The 27,609-nt window shown below is 45.3% G+C and overlaps 1 protein-coding gene across 1 annotated transcript in view; it reads right to left on the reverse strand.

Annotated features, from left to right (window-relative positions):
* Window positions 1-27,609, reverse strand: part of Polr3A (RNA polymerase III subunit A) — a 36,676-nt gene that overhangs the window by 3,189 nt on the left and 5,878 nt on the right. Inside the window, exons 2-4 of the mRNA XM_084601995.1 lie at window positions 24,193-24,492; window positions 23,599-23,881; window positions 13,734-15,238 (exon numbers count right to left, since the gene is read on the reverse strand). Of these exons, the coding sequence (XP_084458121.1) occupies window positions 13,734-15,238; window positions 23,599-23,881; window positions 24,193-24,492 (2,088 nt within the window). The remainder of the gene's footprint in view (window positions 1-13,733; window positions 15,239-23,598; window positions 23,882-24,192; window positions 24,493-27,609) is intronic.

Consider the following 27,609-nt stretch of genomic DNA (forward strand, 5'->3'; position numbering starts at 1 on the left):
GCGCGCCCTGACACGTCCTCCTATACATGCAGTTAAAACGACAATATAGCAAATAAATAATTTCAGGATGATCAGATTATTTACCTCAAAATGTTGAGTTCTCATGTTTAAGATAATAAATTTGTAGAATATATAGAGGCACAGCTACTAATACACAGAATTGTAATTCCAAGTTATACACTGGTGAAGGCTTGAGGCATTTGCGGCATTCTCCGGGAGCGCTTAAGTTTCTTTTATTGTTCCAACTTTTGGCTGAAATTATTTATAGGCTCTTAGCGAGAAGAACAAGTTCTGGGTACATGGCTCCCTTGATTCTCCAATAGCGCGCTGGTGTCAAGCTCTGAATACGGAGTTGATCCTATAGTCAAGTACTTGGTGAGCTCATCTTGCTCATTGTGTTTTTTATGCCACCGACAAGCTGCCGCATCTGCACTGCTAGCGCCAAGAAACAAGGAGACTGAAGGACCACGATGCTTTGACTAGGTGCATAGCCTCCTTTATACTCTGTGCCTGGCAACTCCGCGCTCCGTGGCCGTCGTTTCCGCTCCTCCTCCATTAAGAAGTTACGCTGCTGGCTACCAAGAGATGGCGACAGCGACATAGGGTCACTGTTCCTGAAGCTCTGGGGTTTAGAGATAACAGTGGCCGGGTGAATAAACCGGCGGTGGAAGCTAGCAAAAAAACGACTGGAAGATTGGTGGCTTAAAAGCAGAGAAGTGACATAATGTTAGTAATGTAGGAACAAAAATTTAATAAATAGAATGATGGTTTAGTTAACCATTCTAAATCAATAATTAAGATATAGGGAGAAAAATGAGCATGATAGCTACTGCTACCACCCCATCTCGAAGGGGTCGGTCGGTCGGTCGGTCGGTCGGTCGGTCGGTCGGTCGGTCCGGTCGGTCCGGTCGGTCGGTCGGTCGGTCGGTCGGTCGGTCGGTCGGTCGGTCGGTCAGTCAGTCAGTCAGTCCGTCCGTCCGTCCGTCCACCCACCCACCCACCCTCGCCAGGCGAGTGCCGGGTGCACCGTGTTGCAAAGCGGTTCGGATAGACACGTGCCGTCGCCCTGTCGTCCTGTCGCGCTCTCCCTGTTTTGTGGACTATTTTAAATATAAATATTTATAAATAAAAATTAGTAGGAAAAATCGCCGACCTGAGGATTCGAACGTGGGCCTTCTGGGTGCGAAATGAGCACGCTAACCACTCCGCCACGCCAGCTACATGGTTTGAAATGGACAAAGGAGCGTCTACTGATTGCGGTATTGTCTCAGAAATGTTCCTTAGAGAAGTGCATTGTGGCGCCTAATAATAATTATGAGCATGTAAATTACAGAGTTACAGAACACGCAGTTAAACGAGTGGCAAATTGCTTTTCCGCTGTACTTCCTCTTTGCTTGCGTGCACGTAGTGCCATCATGCGCGTGGCGCACGGAATAAGATAGACAGGGCATTGTCTCCGAGATCTTCATCGCGCCGGCTCGGATCGGCAACAATGTTGCCGACGAACTACGACTGCAACTTGAGGCCCGCGCGTTTCGGAAAGGTAGCTGGCAGCACTTCTACGTCCTGGAAGGATTAATAAATAAAATTGAGTATAGCAAGTTGCTCTATTTAGGAATTCGAAACAGAGCCTCCCTTCTCAGTGCATGCCTCAGCCGCATTGTAAGCGAAGGAACGCTTGTACGCGCGAACTGGAGCCGAAAGGTTATCTCACAGAAGCTGCTAGGGGAAGCGATGACATCACCGCTAGGGCATGAAACGTCGGAACATGAGCTTGCTCTTGAGAAACGTGTAATGAAAGCGGTTGCATCTACCAGTGCCAGGCGCACTACGGTGTCTCTTGTGTGCGCGAACTGTAGCGAAAAGTTTCTTACTCGCAGAGGCCGCTAAGGGAAGCGATTACGTCACCGCTAAGGCATGAAGCGTCAGAACATAGGCTTGCTTTTGAGAAATGAGTAATGGAACCGGTGCCGTCTACCAGTGCTGGACACACTACAGTGTCTCGCTCATCAGTGACTTCCTCATCGGTGAGTACTGATGGGCCATCTACTTCGGCTGGTGCTCGACCACGAGGGAGGCCGCGTAAGACGGATGCACAGAAGGCAGACGCCAAAGCTCACCATGGTGAGACCATGCAGCGAAAGCGACGCCAAAATTCGTGAGCTCTAAACAAACAGAGGAGCAAGATAATATGCAGTACGCAGAACACAATACAAAATTGTATAATGCCAGAATTATGTTTCAGAACAAGTAATTACCAAACAGTCATGCTTTGGACAAGTTAACGAGTGTTGTATCATAGAACTACATCTTTGTGTCACTCAAAAGCGCGACAAGCAAATGAGTAGACGGTGCAAACCGGGCACGATAACGCTGTCGCGTTCCATTTTTAAAGGCAAAGCTTAAGCGTCCTCCAAAATTTTTTTCCGCAGTATACGCTAATTACGAAATTTTGTGATAACATAGAAACACGAGCTTTCCCTATTGTGAAGATGACTACTTTAAAGTCAATTAAACAGAATCGGGCAAAGCCTGTATTAGTTTCCCTTGTCAACTAAATCGCTGTGTCCCTCTCTAGCATCAGAAACCGGAAAACTCGTACTCAACCGCATTGAGGCCTGTGAAAAATAATGACGGCACCAGAAAATGTGTTTATTATGCGTCAGTAAGGTAATAACAATATTAAATGTGCACGTGTATTTTCTGGACTATGGTGCTAAGTTCCTCCCTGGTTAGCTCGTCTGTGTGGTATATGTTACCAATGCTCCAGCGCAGTATTTTTTGTTTCGCTAACTGTGCAATTCTGTGACAAAATAAAAACACAAGCTTTGCCTTTCGTGACGACTACTTTGGAATGAGTGAAACAGAAAGATGCAACGCGTACATTTGTCTTCCTTGTTTTCTAATCAGCTGATTTTTTATCCTTGCCTACTGGGAGCAGTTGAGTTTCTAGGTCCTGCTCAAAAACTTTTCACCATGCACATATGCACATGCAAGCTTGAGTGGTCTGTGTTTGTCTAGCCTCAAAACTTTCCCTAACGTGCCCAATGACCTTTGTTAGCCGAACTACAATGAATGTGAACACCGATTTTAAATGCTTCTGTGCCGTTTTTGAACATGCTACTCCAGGTTGCCTTAAGCTAGAAAATTAGTTTTTTTTTTTCCTTTAGATGGCCTCCTCCACCAGTGTGGCAGGCACCCTCAAATATAGGAAACCTCACAATTCAGGTGTGTCCATGGCCTATTTTGTCGAAATCCATGTAGCAGTGACCTCGAAGAAACTGCCTAATCATCTGACTTTAGTTCAGAGGATGAAAAACCTCCACGAATCGACCCATAAAATTAGCAGCAGTGCATTTGACTTCCTTATTAGGGCCTGTTTTGCAATACTCGGGGCCGTTCTGAAGAGTATTAAGTGTCCTTTGCCTCATTTATAAGGTTTCCATGTCATTTTCGCAGGATTTCATACCACCTGCACTGTGAAGCGTTTGTCTGACTATTTTGCCTCATTGCAGACCAACTGCATCCGTAAAGTGGCTTTTTCTGATTTATCTAAAAATTTGCTTTCACAAATCAAATTTGTTAATAAGAGATGAAACATATAAACGAGACTCAAATTATTAAACAGTGCTTAATTGCCTTCATTTTGAGGCGGCGCATTAAGTTATAAACGTCACAATTCTCGGGCCAAGAAACTGAAATAAAAAAAAAACACAAAACACGGCCACTTTTCCGACTGTAGGGAAACCAAATAAAGTTTCACTTCATTGCAAAAACAGGACAAGTAATTCCAAAGTAACAGAATGCAAATGCCTTGGCTTTTGGATCACTAACAACCTCAAATGGAACCTGCACATTGATAAAGTGACCACTAATGCCTGTTGTAAACTCTTTTTCTCAGAAAAGCCTTAAAACTGTCAACAATGTCAGTTTACTAGCATATAACACAAATACACTTCCGGTACTCGATTACGCAGCAATTATTTGGGATCCTTTTAGACAAATTAACATCAAAATGCATTGACAGGTGTAGAAGAAGGCAGTTTACTCAAGTTACAATAATTTCTCTCGTATATCAGCTACAGAACTAAAACAAGCCAATTTGCCACAGCTAACCCAGCGTAATAAAGTTTCCCAACTACCAGATAGTAAATAGACACTAGGACACTATCATCTCTGAAAAAATTGCATTTTCTTTCGATATGCCACAAGGCAAAAGCATCAACTAACACCATTCTGTGCAAAAAATAATGATTTAAACATTCTTCTTTTCCTAGGATTGTATTTGATTAGAATAACTTATGCAACAACACTAACTCAACCTTCACTTTCTTTGTTTACTGCCAATGTTCTCTGACTGTGCAAAAGCTGAAATATGCTTATTGTTCTTTTCTTTTGTTTTTTTCAAAGTGCATTGTGTTGAAAAATGTGATGTATTTGTTATATTTACCTGACAGTGTATTTTGTTTTCAATTTTTTTTTTGTTGCTTAAGATCATTTTTGTGCTTTTTTTCCCGCTCTGCTAAAATCCCTATGGATTGCAGTATCTGTAAATAAAACAATAATGGGATCGTTCATTTATCAAACACAAGGGAGGAGCCGATTATCCGGTGTGAACTTACTGACCTTTTTGAGTCTTCAAGACTATATTATGCCATAGAATGACACCTGCACTTTGGAGATCCAGCCTTCAGATGAAAAAGGCCGGTCACCTTTTCTTTGGTTGTAGAGAAACTTCACCGACAGCGAGCAGAGTAGTTCACCACAAGCACAGTTTTTGCCTGTAGTAACCTAAATGGATAGTCTACTTACTCGTGAAGATCGATATGTATAAATAACAGGGGGGCGAGGGGAGGGCTTGTAATTTTGACAGAAATTTATATTTTAAATAATTTAAATTGGCAAACAAATTCAGGCCAGAACTGATGGCGGCCACTAGCTGTATTAAAACTTTGAAGCCCTTAAAATATTTGCGCTACATCACCTGGAACCATGTACTACACTTTAAGAATAGGACAGAACACAATACATATATTTCTGGATATAAGATTCTTGAGATGCCATACTTTTTTTCATGTAGCAGATCATCATTTCCTGCATAATTTAACTGAAAAGGCAGACTGCCACTATGTCACCAGTGACACTGTTGCTAGCAAATGTGGTTGCTGGCATTTGTGATAAATATCATCTGTTTTATTTCACTGACAATATTCTTAAGACCCACCTAAGTGCTTTCGAATGCAATTCCAATAAAACTAATAGGATTTGGTTAATTCCATGCCTATTATTGTAGCTGCATAGTGCTTAAGCGGCATGACAGCCATCGTTTCCCCAACACCAGGGTTTGCACATGCAGCTACCATGAGAAAGCTAGATTCCTATTCCTATATGAGAAAATAAGGTGTTAAGTTGTTCTACCATCAGTGCCATAGCTGGGGATTTGTTTATTAAGGAGAAAGCTTTGTATGTTTCATGCAACACAGAACATGTCACCGGAAAGCAGCGGTGCTGAAAGTGGTGTCATGCCGCAAGTAAAAAATTGTGGTAATTAAGGATAAAATGGATGAGAGTATGCAGTAGAGCCCATTTTATAGCCACTCGGACCGGCAAAAAGCTTTACTATATATCAGTTATATATCAGTTGTTGGCGATGACTTGACCCTGAAGATGCCGTCTGGTAATTAAATAGTTAATTGCTAAGCACGTCTTGTTGCTATGTGAAAAAAAAGAAAAACTGCTCTAAAATACCTTCCACTGTCTCTTTGTGTAACTTTCTTTTTTTCCTTATATAATTTTTTTACATCTCGTGGTAGTACCTCTTTAGCATGAATGCAGAGAAGCTATGAAATTATGATTTATTTTATTTTATTTCACATATCCTCATTATCCATGCAGAGGGCATTAGAGAGGGGGGTGGGCGGTAAAGATTTTTACCCTACTTACAATGCATAAAAGGTTATTTAACATAACATAATAAATAATGCGTGTGAGGAAAAAATTCTACAACATCATTACACAAAATTAGCAAGTGTAAGGAAAATGCAGATCTCATATAATTTCATAATACAACTATGTATGCGGTATGGGCTTTGTCAAGCTACGGCGTTCGTAGCATTTTTTTCCCACCCTAGCATTTCTTTTCTGTCCATCAGAGTAAAAAAATGCTGAATAAAGTTGATTTGATTTGATTTCATGTGAAAACCAAAGCCTTGCATCTCCACTCCTTGCTACCGCTGCCTCACACTTCATGCTATACAGTGCTATGAATGTTTGGCCGTTTCTTCCCTTCCTTATTTCTCGCTGCACTTGAACTCTCTTTTACTTTCTGAATAAACCACGCTGCCCTTTTTCTACATTTATAGCCAGCTTATTGTTTCGGCCCCTCCCCCTCCCCCCTACGTGCCGCATGCTTCCTTCAAAGCTCCAAAGCTTAGGAAAAGTTGGCTTCTCCTCAAAGCTGGAAAGTCTAGTGGTAAAGCCATTAAAGAAAAAAAAAAAAGCACGCACACGCTGGGTATTCTTTTTTTCTTAAAAAACAAAACGAAAAAAAGGCGCGTGTCAATTTCATTCCGTTGGAAGTACGTCACAGTGGCCACACACACTTTACATAACCGATTTTTACCAAAAATGTCTTTACTAATATGTACAGTCATGGACAATATTTTGCGAGACGCCGGAGCCCCGTTTCAAAGCTGCCTCTGGGCCACTAGGCGGCGTGGTGCGTGCGTCGATGTTGCGCGGGCCGATGACTAGGCGCATGCCCGTCCTATATGCGTCCGCTGGCCTTTCTCCTCGCTCGTTTTGTTTGAAGCGCTGCTTATTCCGCACTTGGGCGCGGCTGGCGCTGTTTACTGCTCGCGCCGCTCGAGCTATGCGGCCGTCGTGCTCGGCGTGCAGCCAGTCGAAAGCGATAACAGCGCTCGTGCACGGGGCCCGCCACCTTTATACCGAATCATTTAGATCTGTTTCTTTTTTTCTTTCAATAATAACATAACTTCTGGCATGCGATAAAGGTCTCGTTTCTGCAAACTGCCCACTGCGATGAAAACATCTCGATAAAGACACTTGGTCCTTATGCTTCAACTGCGAGCGTTAGCATGCATCGCAACTCATTCATAGTTATTGTGCCGACCAAAAGCGTAAAAGAGAGAAATAATCCTTAAGCAACAAGTTTATTGTCATAAAACAAAAAATAAAAATAAAACAATGCAGACATCACTGGCAAACGAAAAATTCCTAATACTTGGTGAAACCGCCATCAGCAGCGATGACGCTTGCCAACCGGCGTGGCATCGATTCGTAAAGGAAACGAACCACATCTGTGTCCGCACGAAGCCTTTCCCATTCACCTCTGATCGCTTCCCAGAGTGTGTCTGCGTTGGCATTCCCAATGTGAGACCTCATCAGGTGAGCTTTCAATAGGCCCCACACATTTTCAATTTGACTCATGTCGGCTCCCTTCGGAGGCCATGGCAGCTGCCGCACGCCACGAGCGTCGAGAATAGCGCTCACTTTTCGAGACGTGTGTACAGGACTCCTATCTTGTTGAAAAAGGTAGAATCCATCTGGGAATGGTCCGTCAAGGACATATGGCGTTAACACACTCTCAATGATGTCGACGTAGGCGTCCGAGGTGAAGGATCCATCGACTCTCACCAGAGGCCCCAGTCCATTTCTTGACATGGCGCCCCATACAGCCACGGAACAGCGACCACTGGAGAACACATTTTGCACGTATGGCGGGTCGTATCTATATAGGAGAAGAAAATCAGTACAAAGTTATAATTTGGGTCTTATGCATCAGGTTGAGCGCGAGTGAAAACTAACTTTTCCGTGTAAAAAGGTTTGATTAGCAACTGTGAATCGTTTCTAAATAGTTAGTACTTGAACCACGCTACTAAATGACAAGAGTTGTTTCGGAAGAGCAATTACTTTAGAGTAAATTGCGGCATCGGCACTAAGAAGCGTTTGCTAATGAACTCTCTTCGGAAGGGCGCTTCTATCAACATCGTGCACCTCCGAGATATTGCATGCTGAGGAGGAGTATTCGGCATTGTTTACGACGTATATTTCATTTGGGAACACGAAGACAGCAGTTTGCCGCTATATCCTACTTTATTCGTATTCTTCATATAAAATATTCAGGATTTACTTAGACGCAAAAAAAAGGGTATCCATACCTGCAATTCACTGGCCTTATCACGTCGGGGACGTAAGGCCGTAAAATGTACTGTCATTTTATGTGATGTAATACCGTAATTTTCACGTCATCAGTATCACGTCATCAGCCTTATCAAGTCGGGGACGTAAGGCCGTAAAATGTACTGTCATTTTATGTGATGTAATACCGTAATTTTCGAACTATAGTTGTTTAAAAGTCACTCTGACGTGATAAGGCTGATGAGCACATGCTTGCATCGTCTGATCGTAGAAAGGCGAGATAGCGCAAGCACTCTTCCCACATAACGCCTATATTTTCTGCTCAGCCATCGACGTTACTTGATTTATGATTGGTTAGCGATATCCAGGAAAACCTATATAATTTCATCGCAAATCCTGCCAGTTGCAAAATGCCTCCAAGAGTGCCGATCGACGACAGGAGACTGATTGCATGTCTCTTCGTGGAAGGTGTTCCTCAGCGAGAAATTGCTCGCCGTACCGGTCGTTCCAAATCTGCAGTAGCCCGAACCATTCGCGTTTTCCGCAATGGAGGCAGCCTGGCAGATTCCAAGCGCCCAGGTCGACCGAGAGCTTCAACAGAAGAAGATGACCTCCTGATCATAGCGGCATCGGTGGCCGACCCCTTCATGACTGCAGAATAAATCCGCAAGGAACTTGCACTGAATATATCTGCTAAAACTATCAGGCGGCGGCTCAAAGAAATTGGTCTCCGATCGTGCATGGCTGCCCAGAAGCCGCATCTGACAACTAAACAGCGCAAGGAACGGCTCGAGTTCGCCAACTCTCTGAAAGGGTGGACTGTGGACGACTGGTCCGAAGTTATATTCTCGGACGAGTCTTCTTTTTCCACCCGCTGGGACCAGAAGTGCCGAGTTTGGAGGCCAGTGAATTGCAGGTATGGATACCCTTTTTTTTGCGTCTAAGTAAATCCTGAATATTTTATATGAAGAATACGAATAAAGTAGGATATAGCGGCAAACTGCTGTCTTCGTGTTCCCAAATGAAATATACGTCGTAAACAATGCCGAATACTCCTCCTCAGCATGCAATATCTCGGAGGTGCACGATGTTGATAGAAGCGCCCTTCCGAAGAGAGTCCATTAGCAAACGCTTCTTAGTGCCGATGCCGCAATTTACTCTAAAGTAATTGCTCTTCCGAAACAACTCTTGTCATTTAGTAGCGTGGTTCAAGTACTAACTATTTAGAAACGATTCACAGTTGCTAATCAAACCTTTTTACACGAAAAAGTTAGTTTTCACTCGCGCTCAACCTGATGCATAAGACCCAAATTATAACTTTGTACTGATTTTCTTCTCCTATATAGATACGACCCGCCATACGTGCAAAATGTGTTCTCCAGTGGTCGCTGTTCCGTGGCTGTATGGGGCGCCATGTCAAGAAATGGACTGGGGCCTCTGGTGAGAGTCGATGGATCCTTCACCTCGGACGCCTACGTCGACATCATTGAGAGTGTGTTAACGCCATATGTCCTTGACGGACCATCCCCAGATGGATTCTACCTTTTTCAACAAGATAGGAGTCCTGTACACACGTCTCGAAAAGTGAGCGCTATTCTCGACGCTCGTGGCGTGCGGCAGCTGCCATGGCCTCCGAAGGGAGCCGACATGAGTCCCATTGAAAATGTGTGGGGCCTATTGAAAGCTCACCTGATGAGGTCTCACATTGGGAATGCCAACGCAGACACACTCTGGGAAGCGATCAGAGGTGAATGGGAAAGGCTTCGTGCGGACACAGATGTGGTTCGTTCCCTTTACGAATCGATGCCACGCCGGTTGGCAAGCGTCATCGCTGCTGATGGCGGTTTCACCAAGTATTAGGAATTTTTCGTTTGCCAGTGATGTCTGCATTGTTTTATTTTTATTTTTTGTTCTATGACAATAAACTTGTTGCTTAAGGATTATTTCTCTCTTTTGCGCTTTTGGTCGGCACAATAACTATGAATGAGTTGCGATGCATGCTAACGCTCGCAGTTGAAGCATAAGGACCGAGTGTCTTTATCGAGATGTTTTCATCGCAGTGGGCAGTTTGCAGAAACGAGACCTTTATCGCATGCCAGAAGTTATGTTATTATTGAAAGAAACAAAGAAACAGATCTAAATGATTCGGTATAAAGGTGGCGGGCCCCGTGCACGAGCGCTGTTATCGCTTTCGACTGGCTGCACGCCGAGCACGACGGCCGCATAGCTCGAGCGGCGCGAGCAGTAAACAGCGCCAGCCGCGCCCAAGTGCGGAATAAGCAGCGCTTCAAACAAAACGAGCGAGGAGAAAGGCCAGCGGACGCATATAGGACGGGCATGCGCCTAGTCATCGGCCCGTGCAACCTCGACGCGCGCACCACGCCGCCTAGTGGCCCAGAGGCAGCTTTGAAACGGGGCTCCGGCGTCTCGCAAAATATTGTCCATGACTGTACAGTCATTTATGGAAGGTGAACTAGAATTCCAATTTCACTTCACTATATCCAAGTTTACTATAGCAGGGTTCTATTGCAGTATGTTGTAACGAGAGCTATCGAAAACCAGATATCCCACTGTGCCTTGCTCCATATCTCTTGAGGTTTGCTCACATCGCAGTTGCCAAGTGACGCCAGCCGTTGTCGAGCCACCGAAGTGGCAATGGGACAACGGCCTGCACAGCAGATACTCCTGTGGTAATGCCGTTACCCCCTCGTCACCCCTCGCATACCGTTTGCTTATAAGGTATCACTAATGGACCTCCATGTCTGCCAGATTTTTCTTCCACATCAAAATTGTGATGCAAACATTCTTGCAGCATTCCGGGTGGCGTCATTCCATTTTGCAGCCAATTGGCATGCATCTGCTATTTTTCTTAGTGTAGGGAATTCAACCGACATATTTCCTCCAATTGTATGCCCTAAACACCTAACTACACCACGTGAACTAGCAGTGGGTACAGTTAAATCTCGTTACAAGAGACACTGTTGCAAGAGACACTCGGTGATAAGAGGCACTTGAAAATGGTTTGGTTGTTTTCCTATATCTGCCATGTTAACAACATTGAATACAAGAGACATGGTTACAAGGGACACTCGGTTACTAAGGACAACTTTTTCAGGTCCCTGGAGTAAATTCTTCACTATTTAGAAGAGACAAAACCCAGGTGTGCTCATGAAATGCAGCTGAAGCATACCAACTCATAAATGATGCACTTCAGATTCTCTTAGCTAAATTCTATTCCATCTCAGCATCCTTTTTGTTGTACATATCCGGAACTGAGGAGGAGTGCTACTCCATGATTGGAAAGTCAAAACGACCCCATTGTTTTAGCCACTGGAATCGCATTACTGTCACCTTAGAAGCAAATCAGAATGCACGAATGACATCTAGCATATTTAACTCCTCGCTGTTAAAATTTGATCACAAGATGAAAGCTCAAAATCCCGATGCCTTTCTCTTTGTGGACAATGCTTCTTGCAGCACCAAAGTTTTCGTGCTCCAAGCCGCCAAAGTTATTTATTCCCTCCAAACTCCACACCCTATCTTCAACAAACAGACAAAGGCATTATGCACTCTGTCAAGTTGCTGTACAAAACAAGGTTGGTAGAACGCCTGTTGCTCAACGGGCAGCAAGACTGTACAATAGTACTAATTGATTTGGTTTTGTAGGATTTAACGTCCCAAAGCGACTTGGGCTACGAGAGACGCCGTAGTGGAGGACTCTAGAAATTTTGACCACCTGGGGTTCTTTAACGTGCACTGACATCGCACAGCACACAGGTGGCTTGCTTTTCGCCTCCATCGAAAAGCGGCCGCCGAGGCCGGGATTCGATCCCTCGTCCTTGGGAACAGTAGTCGAGTGCTGTAACCACTGCGCCACCCCGGCAGGGACTACTAATTGATGTGAAGATTGCTGTTCAGGTGATTTCAGGTGTCTGGAATGGCCTGAGAAATGAAGCTGTGAAAAACCGCTTCATACAAGCAGGCTTTAAATGTGATGACATTTATTTATTTATTTATTTATTTAAATAAATAAATAAATGTCATCACATTTAAAGCCTGCTTGTATGAAGCGGTTTTTCACAGCTTCATTTTTCAGGCCATTCCAGACATGATGTAATACGGCCCATATATAGATACTGTGGAAAGCTTCCTTGAAGATGAAGCTTGGGCGAGCATCCAAAAAACTGCTGAGGTACCACAATCTATTGAGGAATTCGTATCTGCAGATGCGGATCTTGTGTGCTTCCAAAGACAGTGCAATTCTCGCGTAAGTAAATGGCACGTGTGCCATAGAGGATGACTACGAGGACATTTCAGAGGAAAAGTGTCAACTTATGGGGGTGACGAGCATGCAAGAGTGTTTCAAAGGTATCAGAGCAACAGGAATACTTGCAAAGTGAAGTGCTTTACTACCAAAATGTTGGAAGGAATACACTCTCTACTCACAAAAATATGTACTAGTATGAATAACTTCTTAAAGCCTTCCTGAACAATTCCCTGTTAATGCATGTGAATGCATTTATATGCTCATGTGCAATAAACTGATCAACACAGTGCTTTTAGAATTTTTGGTTACAAGAGACCTTGCTTACAAGAGACATCTTTTTCAGGCCCTTGGATTGTCTCTTATAACAAGGTTTTACTGTATTTCCAGAGGAGTTGAGTGGAGACTCAACTCCATCTCATCAGAGGAGGACGAGATGTGGAGAAGGTGCTGTTAGTGAAATAGAGTACAAAAAGCATCATGCAACAGATCACTTGGTGGCATGCACTGCAGGAGGAAGCATGAGAATCTGGCGTCACTGTGCGAGAGAGCTTTCACCTTCATACCGCACAGGTGGTCTCAAGTGTCTCGAATTTTTAGGCAAGAAAGTTTCCATTCCAATGTAAAAATATAGCGGACAAAAGAGAACAGACTGTCTAAGTGTGCTGTGTTGGTGTGGCATTCACTGCATTTCACCAACACTACCGCTGTCATAGATTCCGGCAATGCCGCCATAGTGAATCTATAGCATGATCAAGAATTTCATTGTACGATAATGTGCAAGCTATTTTGATGCGCTTATCAAGAGCAACCAGGAACTGGGAAGGCTTGCTGCCAAGGAGGTATTTTGTGCCAGAAATGCACACTGTCTATAACTACGCCAGCAATTCATTACAGCTGACAATGTAGGTGAAGAGACAGAGGGCATCGACTTGCAACATTACACGAAGCATTCCAACATTACAATACGGTAGTTGCTGTCAATGTGAGACTTTGCACACATATTAAATTGAGTTACTTGTGTTCAGAATGCATTCAAGGTGTTCAAACTATGCAATTATAACTAATTTCAATGTTACTTAGTTGAATGCATACTGCAGTATGTCAAATAATCAGGGCTGAATTCTATTTTGATATGCAAAAGCATGCAGTCTGGTTTTTCTCTTTTTTGCAACTTACAGAAATTACGGCACAGAATGGCTTGACCTTTCTTACCAATGACGTTGCACTTCCAGCACATTTTAATTTAGGCTATCCTTACTGTAATTTATGGAATGTTTACAAAACAAACAAAATACATAATGCTCACCTTGCTGGCGTTAATAATTTCTTTTATCCGAGGAACACCTTGAGTAATGTTCATGGAAGCAACACCAGCAAAGTGGAATGTCTTCAGTGTCATCTGTGTGGCTGGCTCTCCGATGCTTTGTGCACACACTGCGCCGACAGCCGTAGCAGGTTCCATCATCGAACGAAGGTATTTCTCCCGACAAACATCAAAGAAGCTCCGAAGCTGGGAACATGTCAGGCGATTGAGCTGCTTTAGAACAGAAATACTCGTCTCCTTCACTCTGTACCGGGCGTGGGTCGCACCAATGCCTTGTGAATAACAGGTTATGAAGTTTCTCAAGTCATCTCGAAAGCTTTCTCCACACATGCTCATAGCTTGGCCTTCCAGGATCTCCTTGGAAAGCTGCAAGACCTCATCCATGTCCAGTGGTGGCTCTTCCCTACAAGGGTTCCAAGCTCGTGTCACTTCCATGACTCGGTCGAAGTCTACTGGTGTGTCTTCCCTGCCTTCCATAGAAGCAGGGTCCAGGCCATCTGCTCCATAGCAGAACTGGACAACCTCCCCACAGGAGTTGCGCACTGACCTGTCGTAGTGACAGCAGAGGTCTTCCAGGGACTTGACTAGACGACGCTGCATGTAGCCCGTCTCAGCTGTCTTCACTGCCGTGTCCACCAGTCCCTCTCTGCCTCCCATCGTATGGAAGAAGAACTCTGTTGGAGTCAGGCCGGAGTAGAAGCTGTCCTCCACAAAGCCTCGTGCTTGAGGCGAGCGGTCGTGCTTTTCAAAGTGGGGCAGCGACCTGTCTTCAAAGCCATTGGGAACACGGTGGCCACTGATAGCCTGCTGCCCGACGCAGGCAATCATCTGGCTAATGTTGATGAAGGAGCCCTTGGAACCACACACTGCCATAATGAGCGGACTGTTGGTCTTGTGCAGCTCCCGTAGGCAGGCTTTCCCTGCATGGTCTCTCACCACGGAAAGCTCCTTGAGGCAGACCGACTCGAGCGTCTCTTCTTCGTTGCAGCCAGGCTGGGCCTGCAGCTTGCCGCACTTAAGCTGCTGGATGAACTCCTCGCAGCGGGCGTAGCCAGCACTCACCAGATCCTGCTTTGCCTTGATCAGTCCCGCGCCCGGAGTCACATCACCGATGCCAATCGAGAATCCCCGATTCTGGATGTAATAGGCGGTAAGACGCACCAGCCTCCACATGGCATCAGCAGCGTACTGATCCCCGTAATCACGGAGGAGAATGTAAAAAATATTGTTCTTTGATCCGGACCCCATGGTGCCTTTATCCATGGTGCCACTGAGAAGTTCACTGTTGCGGATGAGCACATACGCATCGTTGACGCACATTTCTTCTCCTGAGGTGTACGATTTGCCCTTGGCTCGAAGGCAGGCCTTCACGGGTGACGAACGGCCTGGTCGCATGATCAAGCTGAAGATCTGCTTCCCTGTCCACAAGCACACTGGCTTGCGAATGGCTGGGGGTGGAAGCTCAACTGACATGTTGGTGTCCTTGCCTGCAAATAAAGAATGCATGTGTAACAACATAATGTACACTACAAAATCAGTAAGGATTCACTTCACATTCACTTTCTCTATGCATTTGGTACAAGTGAATAAAAAAAATTCCAGGTGTGCACCTTAGGTGCAGTAACGAGAAAGCATTGCAAGTTCTGTCATGCCGCCTGGTGAATTCGCCTGACACTATGCTAGCAGACATTGGCTGCACTCGGCCAGATGATGTATGTATTTACCTCGGTGAAATGAAGGAGCGGCGACTTCATAAAGGCGATGTTTACTGCAAAGCCCGAAAGTGTGTTGCAGTTTTTCAAGGGGCGCGATCAGCTGTGGTGATAGTATAGTGGTCATGGAAGCTGACCTGTTCAAATGGTGGTTCGATTCCTGGCGGTAACATTTTTTTTTTTTTATGTGTCAGTTCATGTGGACAAACTCTGATGACAGGTTCTGTCCACGTCACTCAAGAGCCAAGAAATGCCTTTGTGCTAAAAGTGGTCGACAATAAGCTGAAGTAAAGAATTTCATGCACATATTGTGTCCAGTTTACTGCTCTATAATTTCCTGCATAATCACACTTCAACTCACGCTCAAACCTTTCCCATTTCTTCAATGTTATAAAGGTGGTGCCAACATGACACCTGCTCGTCTACTTTGCCTCCAGCAGCATGTAAGTGATGTGGGTGTATATTTCCCTACTGAGCAAACACATTTCACAGCGGAAGAATTGGGTGACACTTAAAGGTCCACAGAAACGGTCACCAAGAAGGGTAAACAACACCATAACACTGATAAATATTGAACCACCCATCATACTCCCGCAAAACTTTTCGATCTAGTTTCTGCAACACCAGCGATATCGGCGATTAAAAATGACCCTTCCAATTTTCCCTCTCAACTCGTACGCCGAAGGGAGTCATAAAAAAATAAAGAATACAAGCAAGTTCAAAGCTCCGCCCAGACATACGTCACTTTGACGAACTTCCGGTTGCTGCGCGCTCGCTCGCTGGCGTACTCGGGTCAACCCATCCTCGCTCGCACACGCCTGAGGAGTTTGCCAGTTCGCGCAGCGTAACCGCGGTTACGCGAAACCGTGGCTAGCCCATGTTACACGGCAGACCAAACCATGGTTACACCACTAACCGCGGTTATCGCAAACAGAGTTTGGCGACCTCGGTTTGCGTTGTTAGCCGAGGTTATGGTGGCGTCTGTTGATGGAGGCTACTCGTCGGCATTCGAATGCGTGAAACATACGAGCGGGTCTGCTCCACTAAGTTATTCATTTGCCCACTGTATCACGTTTAAAGATCAATGTATAGAATATGCGGTGTCTACTGAGCCGCCCGACGCCTTCGATTATGGCTGACAGCGCAGCGACTGCGTACTGAAGCCTTGTCCTGCCTGCATTATCGTCTGAACGGCTTGTTGCTGAGCAGAACGTCAAAAAATGCGCGGCCTTAGCTGTAATGAAAGTACACAAGTTTGCAACGCTTGTATCACGGGATGTCGCAAGCAGGCTGAGGTACGTTACACTTTACCGCGGGGGTGGGGCGCGCGAGCGTGGTGAATGACGGCGGCGTGCGTGACCGTCCCTAGTCGTCGCTGGGCCTAAATTGTTTCGTTTCGAAACCGCGGCGGTCGGCGCTTCAGAACTGATCAACGCTGTTGTAAATTGTCTACTGCCTTATTGTGAATCCTATCCCGCCATAATAAAACAATCATAGGAATAACTTTGGCAATGCATTAATCGCAGAGCCAGTACGAGCAGATCGGATGAGCCAAAATGCACCAGCGGCAGCTGGCTTGAGCAGAAACTTGCTAGTATCACGGCTATCGCTTTTACCAGCAATTTGCTGCTGGTCAGCGATCCTCACGAGGGCTTCATACTTGATATTCAGCTCAGTATTCCAGACGCCAACAAATTTTAGCACGCTTTATTTAGGACATTGGCGCTAACGATCCGCCGTGTCGTTCGCGTACAGTATGCGGGAGGAGGGGCCACAGCGGCTGTGTTTACGGCGGTCGAGGAGGTGCTGCCATCATGCGGTGCTTGACCATCTGAAGAGGCGCCCGACGAGCATGCGCAGTGCATGAGCAGACGACTTTGGCAGCTACCGGAAGTGTGTCCGTGACGTCATGGCTGCAGTGGCTGCAGCGAATAGCAGCTGCTAGCAAGCCTTGCCAGTCAACTCACCCGTGACGTCACTGTTTAAGGAAATACCGTATACACGCGTGTAATGGCCGCACTTTTTTTTCCGAGATTGGGGTGAAAATCAGGGGGTGCGGCGATTACATGAGAAAAAAGAGAGCGAAAAAAATTATTTGCGGTGGTACCTGCCTTTATTATTGTCAAAAAACTCCTCGTCCTCCTCCGCTAAACTCGTCGGGATTTCAGGCTCGTCCCGTGTCCAAAACATCACTCCTCGTCGTCGTCCTCCTCCTCCTCCGAACTCATCGGGACGGTAGCCGCAATCCCCTTGCTGTGTGCAATGTCTAGCGCTTTCATGTGCAACATCTCAGTCAAATCAGCAAAGCCGTTGCGCCGTGTCTCCGTCACATACTTGAGAAGTGAGTCTTCAACTTCCGGAAACATGCTCTGCTTCCCTCAGAAAGCGCGCCTCTGAACATTTGCTTTCCTGAGGGCATCTTCTTGGGAGCCCCATCGCCGTACACATTTTTCGTCAACGCCGAACTTTCGTCCAGCCGCTCTTTTTTCTTCTTCTTTCGCGTAGTGAATCACTTTCAGCTTAAAGTGAGCAGTATAACTAACGTATTTTCCCATCGAGGAAAAAGAAAATCTTCAGCTCACAAGCGCAGAACAAATCAGGGCAGCGATGCGTTCCGATTGCAAGATTGCATGTGATATGCTTTGGGCGATCGAGGAAATGGCTGTAAAACGGAGGAGCGAACAGACTTGGATTGGATTGAATTTGCTGGCCTCACCCTTTGTAACGGGCGGGCATCGCTGCGGCTAGGAGCGCCCCCTTTGTAACGGAGGTGGCCGCTGCCCTCCATGCTCGGCTTTTTTTTTCCTCAAATATTTTCTTCTTAATTCTTATTGGCAATTCTACTTCTAACCTTACGCTTCATTTTGGCTTTCACTTGATTTTTGGGCCCCACCTGGCGGCAGTAACCACAAAACGTTCCGTATTTCTTGCACCGCACAGTAGACGGCACTGCCCAACTTCCTAAAATTCATGGTGCGGCTTTCACTCGGGAAATTTTTAAAAGTTTTTTTGTCCCAATTTTCTTTCTAAAGTTTGGGGTGCGGCCATTACACGCGTGTATACGGTAGTTCCATGCGACACCGCCAAGTGACAACCTCTCTGCCTGCGAATATCAAAAAACGTTGTTTTTAAAAATTTTTAAATAAATCGCTGGCTTTGTTTCAAGGCGTTATACTCTGGGTTAATGCTCAAAAGGATTCGTTCTACACACTGAACACATTTATCAGCGGCTTCTTGGTGACCGTTTCTGTGGACCTTTAAGCTCTGCCTTTAAAGGAGTATAGATACCATTTTTTAAAGCGTCGGAAGGAATACGATTGCTTTCCTGGTTATACAGAGATGCTCCCCAAGCAATCCCAACCTTGCACGTTTCCGCGAAGATATTTTAATTTGATTTTAAAAACAAGCCAGGCAAGTACTCCGTTTTTCAAAACCCATTGGCATCGACATCTCTGTGACGAAAACGTGTACATAGGTAAACAACATGACGTCATCAAACAACTCTGACGTGGAGTCGGCAAAGCAAAGAGCAGTGACGACACATGGCCGGACTCGAACAGCGCCGCCGCCACTTCCGGCCGTGCCCTGAGAAAGAACTCCGCTTCTGCTCGCTTTAATCGTGACTGATAGTCCTTTGTACAAATAGTTATGTAAGCGAATGAACAGCGATTAGCGATAGCTAGAGTACCGATAGCGGCTTGAGGCAGCTATGACTTGTGAGCCGATCGCGGCGGCCACGGCTTTACGCATCCAAATTGCCTTGACTGTGCCAGATGGCGCCACATGCTTGGATGGCGGCATGCATGCCTGCCGCGTCGGGACCAATCAGCGCGTGAACAGGCGTGAGCACGGGAGCCATCGGGAGAGCTTACGGGTTACGGTGGCTGATCGCGTCATTACTAAAACATTTTTTAGAACAGCTTGGCTCACAGCGTTGGTCAACCGGACTGATAAAGCAGCATCTTTACGGTTCCTTTGTTCAACATTCCTACCAGTTGACATTTCCTGCGCGTCAACCCACCAAGCTTTCGTGGCTGCTGCTGATTCCAGCTTCGTCGCTTGAGTCGCATGCGAGCGCGTCAGGATTGAAGTGCCCGGCAATGTTAGCAACATCCACGCTGTTGGGCGAAGCAACGTTGCAGTACTAATTATGCTACGCTGAAGCGCTGCTCGACGACATTTTCGTGCACGTGCGACAGTAAGCAGACGAAAAACGCGACCCGAATGCGTCATCAGATTTTGTGTTTACGTGATCACCAACCTTGCCAGTAGGGGGCGCTCGTGTGGCGTTCTCGTATCTTTGACGTCATCGCGCGCTCGTGTCTGGAGAGATCGAAACCGAAACTGGCCCTCATAAATGCACTGATAGCAAATTAATTGGTTTGTGCTTGGGCTTTTTGGGTCGCAGTCCCTCTGTTTTGGACCACTGTGGATCGATTAAAGCAAAAATGCCGGAACAGAAAATGTACGTGTTTATACTCCTTTAAGCGTATGAGGCTGCTGCATTAATGGCTCTAATGTATGGCGACCCTTTCCAATGCACGTTTGCATACGTGCACTTTGTCACTTTCTAACTCGTTTAATCACTACTCTCTTAATTTGTGCCTCTATTACCCCATATATACTGATCTCACACATACATAACATGCAGTTGTACCTTATTATGCTAATGACCACCCTGCAGCAATATCAAGCCCTGCTTCAACTAAGTCATTTAAATGCATCTGCGTGACCTAGGGATTGCATGCCTCATTCAGGATCCAAATGGCAGCTGCCGACGCAGCAATCTATACTACCTCCGTTCCTGCAATCCATGTGACCTGCCAACTGCTATAAGGCAGAGGGATGCTCGCGATTTTTAACTCACAACGCCACCTACACTGACAGCAATGCTAGGTTTTCCGCTAAAAGGGAGCCTTAACTCTCCAGCGTCAATACTGCACGTCAGCCAGAGCAAACTGTGTGCGACCACTTCCCCTTCCTCCGTCATACCCTCCTCCTCAACTTTCTACCTTTCCTCCTTCTGCCATTTCCCTCCTCACTCTCCAGCCATACCCCTTTCTCCTCCCTTCGGCCTCGCAGTTCTGTGAGAAGCATTCCCATGCTCTTGCCATAAGCTTATTTAAGGCAGTCACTTCACTCCTTCATATGTAGCATCACCCTCAAGTTGTGCATTCTTCAATGCTCATCATAGACTCCTGTTTCCATGCCTTCTGGGTTCTTCCTGTGGCAGCCCCATTCTGGTTGCACATAACTGTACTCATGCTGCACAGCAACCTCTTGCCTCTCACCCTCTTCCTTAAATGCAGGAAAGGGAATTCTACCTCTCTACTCTGCCCCCCTCTAGCTGTGGCAGGTGGCGTGTGGCCGGTTACACCAATGATAATATGCAATCCAGGAATGGGTGCCTGGGATCAGCATGCTAAAAAACTTAAAAGGGCTGTTGCAAGTTAACACTACAATCAAATGAAGCACGCTGCACTTGTCTATATCTATTTTTCAAGTTTCTTGCAATTTTTCTAAGCTTTTCATAGTTTTGTTGCCAAGCTTCATAACTGACTGAAGCATCGTTTAGTATGTAACAAGATTTTCCCGCAGTAGGAGTTAAGCAAAGTTGGACATACTCCTTCTGGATCACTGCAGTGCTCTAGAGCAATTGCCAAGCTGTTCATAGAGCATGTGCAGCCCTGACCCTGCAATGTAAAGGTCATAGATTGCCCATCTCAAGGGCACCCAGGGTTAAAAGGAGAAAGCACAACTGGGAGAAATAAAGGCTGAATTCGAAGGAAATGAGAAACAGGACATGGAACTTGGCATTTCTGGCACATCAGTTGTCACATTGGTGCAAAAGAGCTCTGACATGTTTACCTGCAAGTAATGAGGCACATAAATGTTGACAACGACTTAGAAAAAAAAAAAAAAAAAAACAGAATGCATGCTTCTGTTAGCATGGGCTGCAATTATAGAGCTACTGACCACACTCTTAACTAGATTCATTGCCTGCAATAAAGTGCATAAGTGCTGGCCAATGTACAATTTAACCAGCGACACTTCTTGCAACAACTTTCAGATTGCTTCAGCTGTACTGCGGGTTGAGGTATGTGTCACAAGTATCATGCAGCTGTTTTTGTGTCAATGCAGCCTTTTCTGTGCCAAACTAGAACGGCCACATACAGTTGATCCTGGATATTTCGAATATTGGCTTACATCAAACACTTAGATTACCTCCTTGAAAATCCCGTGAAGAAGTATAAGAAAGCGTGCTGTATACTGAGCAACTGTGCCCCTGAAAGTGCAACTTCCCATAACTTTGATAACTTTCCATATATGGAAGCCGGTTGCCTGGCAACGCGAGTGCCGTGAAACCGCTTGACAAGGTGAAACTTGGATGTGCTTAAACGTGGCTGTCAATCTTTTATAGTACTAATTTTCTAGGCCACACATCAATCATGCAGTGAAGCTAACGTAAACTCTGCCTCACAAGTCATTTGCAGAGCAGTGGAAGCTGGAAGTGCGAGGCGATGGCTTTCACAGGTGTGTTGCTTTCGTGCCACTGCGAGCCAACCCCGCAGGTATCAAAGCTGTCGTTTCACAATGGTAGCTCCTCCTCCGCTTAGGACAACTTGTGAGATGTATATCTAAAGCCCTGCAGTAGCCCTCACTTAGCGCGCTTTGCTGGCGAAGGCATTGCAGACACTGGCAGTACCTTAGTTTTACATCGAGTTTCCCTTTTTTTAATGCATTTGTACGACGATTATGATGATGATTTGACATCGATAGTTATAACGAGAAGGAACAAGGTATTTTGACCTATTCAAGGTGAGATCAGAGACCCATTTTACAAGCATTTCGCCACTAAGAGGCCAAGCCAAGCACCAAGCCAGGGGAAACCTTGAGCCCTTTGAAAACTGGTGCATGCCCAGCGACAGTCGGGAAGAAACCCTCCATGTAAAGCATATGGTCGAATGACTATGCCACTGTTGCTGTAGTAAAAGGATTGAACATCTTATACAGGCAGTCAATATTTCCTAAGCACCACCCACAGCAAGTTGCATGTGAAGTAGGCTAGACCTGGCAACATCTCACGAGCAGTATGCTACCAGCACTTCAGCACGACACTGTATATAGAATTATTGATATTATCAAACTCTTCTGCAATCACCTTTGAGTTCAATATTTTCAGGTCTGGCGGTAATATTAAAACACTTGTGTAATCAGGGCCCCCTATGCATTAGTCACTAAATAGCTTTATGCTACATAATAAATGCCCCTCTAATATTGTTCTTCATTGAAAAAGTGCACTCATTGCATGGTCAAACATGACACTAACCTGATAACATATTCAAGCACTGTCAGCTTCCCTGGTACCTTTCCCACTGCACTTAAGCTCCATGATTTTATTTTTAGTGATCATTGAGGTCTTGAATCACAAAATTTTTCAGTAAAGCAGTGCAGGACAGATTTTAGTCAAACTGGACAAGCCAGTGCTGACCAGGTGTTTTGTACATGCACTCAATTTTTATCTCTCTGCAGTGGTAGCTGACCAATCCTCTGCTTCTAATTCAATGCACTTCTAAATGCGAACATTCTAGAGTAGAAAGCCAATAAAAATAAATGAAATTTACTCTATTAGAAGTGAGCACAGGTTACCGCTGTCAACAGAAGTTGAATACTTAGGAGCTGCACACTGTACAAATGGCACACACACTGAATCAAGGCCTTTGTGTAATCTATTTATCTAGAGACAATAAGTATTTCTTGAAGCTGTGCTGTCCCTACAAGTATGAAGAAAAAAAAAAAAAAGCCACGGGACTTACCTTGTATCCTAGGCATATCATAATATCCTAATTACGCACGTGCCACAGCATCTAAGCTATTCTGACAGCATCGGCACTCTTAGCAGAAATCACCATTTAAAATAAAAACCAAAAAGTAAGCTTAGAATGAAACGTATATGCTCACAACATGACTCTGTATGACTACAAGTCATCTATCTAGCCTGTGGACTTGCATTATCTGCAAACTGAGCAGGTTATTTATGGTGTACTAACTTGCCGTGAAGACATGCTCACGTAAGAACGCGAAAATTGAAAGAACCATAACATGTAACTGCGTGACAAGGGAGATGGCCATACCAGCGAGCATACAAGATGCCAGTTGACAAGCCTTGGACCTGTCCAGGAAGACGTCCTTCTGAGTGACAAGGTAGCCACCAGTGATGAAGTCCTGGATAGCAGCAATCAGGGGCTCTCCATTTCGTGGTGTCACCAGGTTCGCCCGTGTCCCCATCAGCACCAATGCTTCAGCACGTGCCTCCTCCGTTTGGGGCAGGTGTAGGTTCATCTCGTCTCCATCAAAATCGGCGTTATACGGCGTACAAACGCACTCATTGAACCGGAATGTCCGATGGGGCAATACCTGAAAGAAAAGTCAAAGCAACTTTTCATATCCATTGCCCGTGCAACACCTCGACTGTTAAAAGATACGAGGGGAACAACAGTCAATTTGTTTACTACAGCACTGATTTTGACAACTCATAATGCCCTATAGAAGGCACCACAATGGTGTTTTACACATGACAATAGATGATGATGATGAAGACGAAAAGATTTATAAAGTCCCTCGCAAGCCTTTACTGGTCAGCCAGCAACACAAGCGGGTCAATCAGCAACACATTTCTTTCGTGATGAAGTTTCTAAAGGCACTAGGGCACGAAACAAGAGTTGCACCTTTGCGACGTGAGCCATGATGCTGAGCTTGTGCAGGGAAGGCTGCCTGTTGAACAGCACAACGTCACCGTCCTTGAGGTGCCTCTCAATGACGTCGCCCGGTTTCAACTGCTGAGCCAGCTGCTCTCGGTTGCCGTAGCGCAAGTAGCGCTTGAATCCGGAGCCACGTGATTCCAAGAAGTTTGCGCCAGGATGCACGTCACAGCCGTTGCGCACAAGCTGCCGCATCAGGTCAAGGTTGTACTGGGTGACCCTTTCTGGGTAGGTGAGGATCTTGGCCACATGGACTGGGACACCAACCTGAAAAGAGCAAAAATGTGAGAAAATTCCATGTGCGGCATGCAAACAGTTAATGAATTCAATAAGCTTTCCCAGACATTTTTATTAGCTGGCAAATACACCTTGGAAGGAACAAGCATATGTCAGTCCAGAGGTGTGCACAGGCCGAAATTTTGAGCCCGAGCCCGGCCCGGGCCCAACGCCACAGATCCGAGTCCGGCCCGGCCCGTCATGCCATATTTGCAGTTGAAGCAATGATACAGAAGGAAAGTACTTCCGGAGGATAATTTCATCCAAGATCTTGAAATATTGAGTTCTCACTTTTGAAATGACAAATTTGCTGAATATATAAAGAAACAGCACATACTTAGAATTAATTTATTATGCAAAAACAACAAGTTATGCATTGAATTCAGGCATTTGCGGCTCTCCTGGACCCCTCTGCTCGGTCACAGACGGCTACCAAAGATACGTTCTCTGAAGCTCTCGCGTGGGTAAGACGCGCGAAAATGGTATGCATTTTGCTTATCACACTATGCCTATATTCGGGTGCTTCCGCAAAATTTTACTGGAAGGTCCAGCCCGGCCTGCCCAAGACAAATATACCTTGGCCCGAGCCCCAAAAAAGAGGGCTTCCGAGCAGCCCGGGCCGGTTACAGGCTTTCGGGCCAGCCCGAGCTTGTGCACAGCTCTATGTCAGTCCATAATAGTTATAAAGGATATAAGCAGTAGGCTTAATTTAGGCATACAGGATGCAAACAAAACAATACCTGAAAAAAGAAAAAAAAAAAAAAGGAAAGAAAAGATGCTTAAAGTCAGGTGTGGGGCTTTTTCAAATTTCACATATTTTAATGAATCTTTCAATGTAGGTTTTCCTTTCTGTCTTGATCCATTCTACCATATTTGGGAGCTATGTGACAATTCTGTCCTATGCAAATCGATTTTAAAACATGTTGCTTCCGAGGCCTCAATTTATTTCATTTATTTTTTAATATTGTCAGCAGGAGATTGGCATTTGCAACGCCATAGTGCCATGTTATTGCTTGCACCCTTCGTGAACAACAAAGTTTGAGGCCTACATTAAGCCATCTTAGGCATTTTATGTCGTCATTTCCAGTTATTATTGCAACCATTCTATGCGCATACGAGTGTTTTCACAATAATTTATGTGACGACATCGATTCCTTCATTGCATCATGTTTCGTCATGAATCGAGTTTCAGTTTATTTGCTCCTTCTTGCTTTTTTGAAATAATTCTGTTGGTATTTTGAAAGACGGTGTGCTATCGCAAAGATGGGGGTTTCAAGGAATGTGATGCGATCATTTACTCAAAGCAAGGGAAAAAAAATTACAAGGGTTCAACGCTGCTGTACCAAATATTGAGCGAAAGCATTAGATACGGGTGACTGAGCGTTCTTCTCTTTTTCTTCTTTCTCGGCCCACATATAAAGCCCCACTTTAACCAAGCCGTATGGCCTATACTATAAAGGTAACAGGAATGCCAGGGTCCTAGCAGGCTGGTTCTGACATAACCGCCCTATGTGAAACGAGAGACCCAAGTTGGCAGCTCCTGCCGACCGCTTGAGTTGGTAGCCCAGCTCTCACCCTAGTGTCACGTGGGGTGTGGCGTCACAGCGTCACGTGGGTAAGACGTGGCTATCGGCCACGCTACGCTGAAGGTTCGAAACTTGTAGTATTGCTTTCGCAATAAAACCAGAGTAATTGCCTTTTAAGCAGCAATGGTACTAAATGACTAAATTACTTAGAATGATAAAAAAATGCAAAGGTGCAGTGGACATACAGACTATGAGAAATGGCGCAGTGAAGGGCTCTCAATTCATTTAGAACACTTGGGCCCATACTCCGAGCTTGCATCATTTCCAGAAGTGTCATTTTCACCGTTTTCACCCTCGACTGGTGGATATGCCGGAACCGAAAGTGGTGAGAACTGAATAGACATCCGGTTCCAGTGTTTCCGCCAGTCAGGTTACATTGTGGGCTTTCAGAAAACAACACTTTTGAAAATGATGTAGACTTGCAATACAGGTTACAGTGTTCTTTAAGCGAGTGCCTTTCTGGGTATGCTGATCATTGGCAAAAAAAGGCATTTAAAGCCGGAGAACTGTACTTTACACGCCACTATATTGGGAGGACGGCTGAGACTGCCATGGCTGGAGGCACTGCAGAGTGTTTAATTTATTGCGAAACCAAAGGCATGCTTCTGCGTGAGTGCGGTTACGATAATAAGACTGCTCTGTACTCTATTCCACTGCAGCCGTTCAAAACACAGTGGCGGCAGAACTTAGCTCGATTCAGGAGACTGGATGAGTACAAAGGATTGTTGAGCTTCTCGTTTGCGCGCTGCCCATTGCGCTTCATAATGTGGCTTCGCCTGCCGTACCATACATATAAAGTTCTGTTTATACGCCTTTATCATCTGCGCAACCTGAAGAGAACGTGTTGTGAAGGGCGCCTTTTAGAACTGGGCGTGAGTGGGGCCATTGCAAGATGAACGGCAAGTCAAAGTCAACAAAGAGCAAACGTAACTGACCTCCTGATATGCATATTGTGATCATCTAGATGGCAAACCAAGAGTTAGAACCTCTCTGAATACGCAATATTTTGTCAGAATTGCGAAGAGTCGAGTAATGCCTAACCAACATGATTTCAGACTTCCTTCTGCAGCTATTGCAACTCATCTAGTGACCGTTCAACAATTTTTCAATGGGTCACTAAGTGGGCTGTGACTGAAAAAGCTTCACAATTAGAGAATTAATTTGTGCGCAGTTTACTACAAATAAAAAATGTTTTGCTTCACAGAAAGTGCTTTTTGTTTTAAAGTTGGATGTTTTAGTTTGGTGGCTGAAGTACAGCCGAAAACTTTCGTGCAATATTTGCTTTAGCACATGTACAAATTAGTAGGTAGATATTCTTCATATTCAATCCAGAACTTGGCTATTGTAAATATCGCGCTGTGTGATCTAGCTGCCTTACCATGAATGATTGTTGTACGGCATGCATGCTGCTAATCGGCCTTTTGCGGGACGCGACTGCGCATGCGCCCAACCCCTAGCGGCGTAGTCGCAAAGCGGACTGGTGGGTTCGTGGCCGCCGCGATCGGCTCCGGCGGTGGGGTAA

The sequence above is a fragment of the Amblyomma maculatum genome, chromosome 4, assembly GCF_055883805.1.
Source record: "Amblyomma maculatum isolate TAMU_Amacu chromosome 4, ASM5588380v1, whole genome shotgun sequence".
NCBI lineage: Eukaryota > Metazoa > Arthropoda > Arachnida > Ixodida > Ixodidae > Amblyomma > Amblyomma maculatum.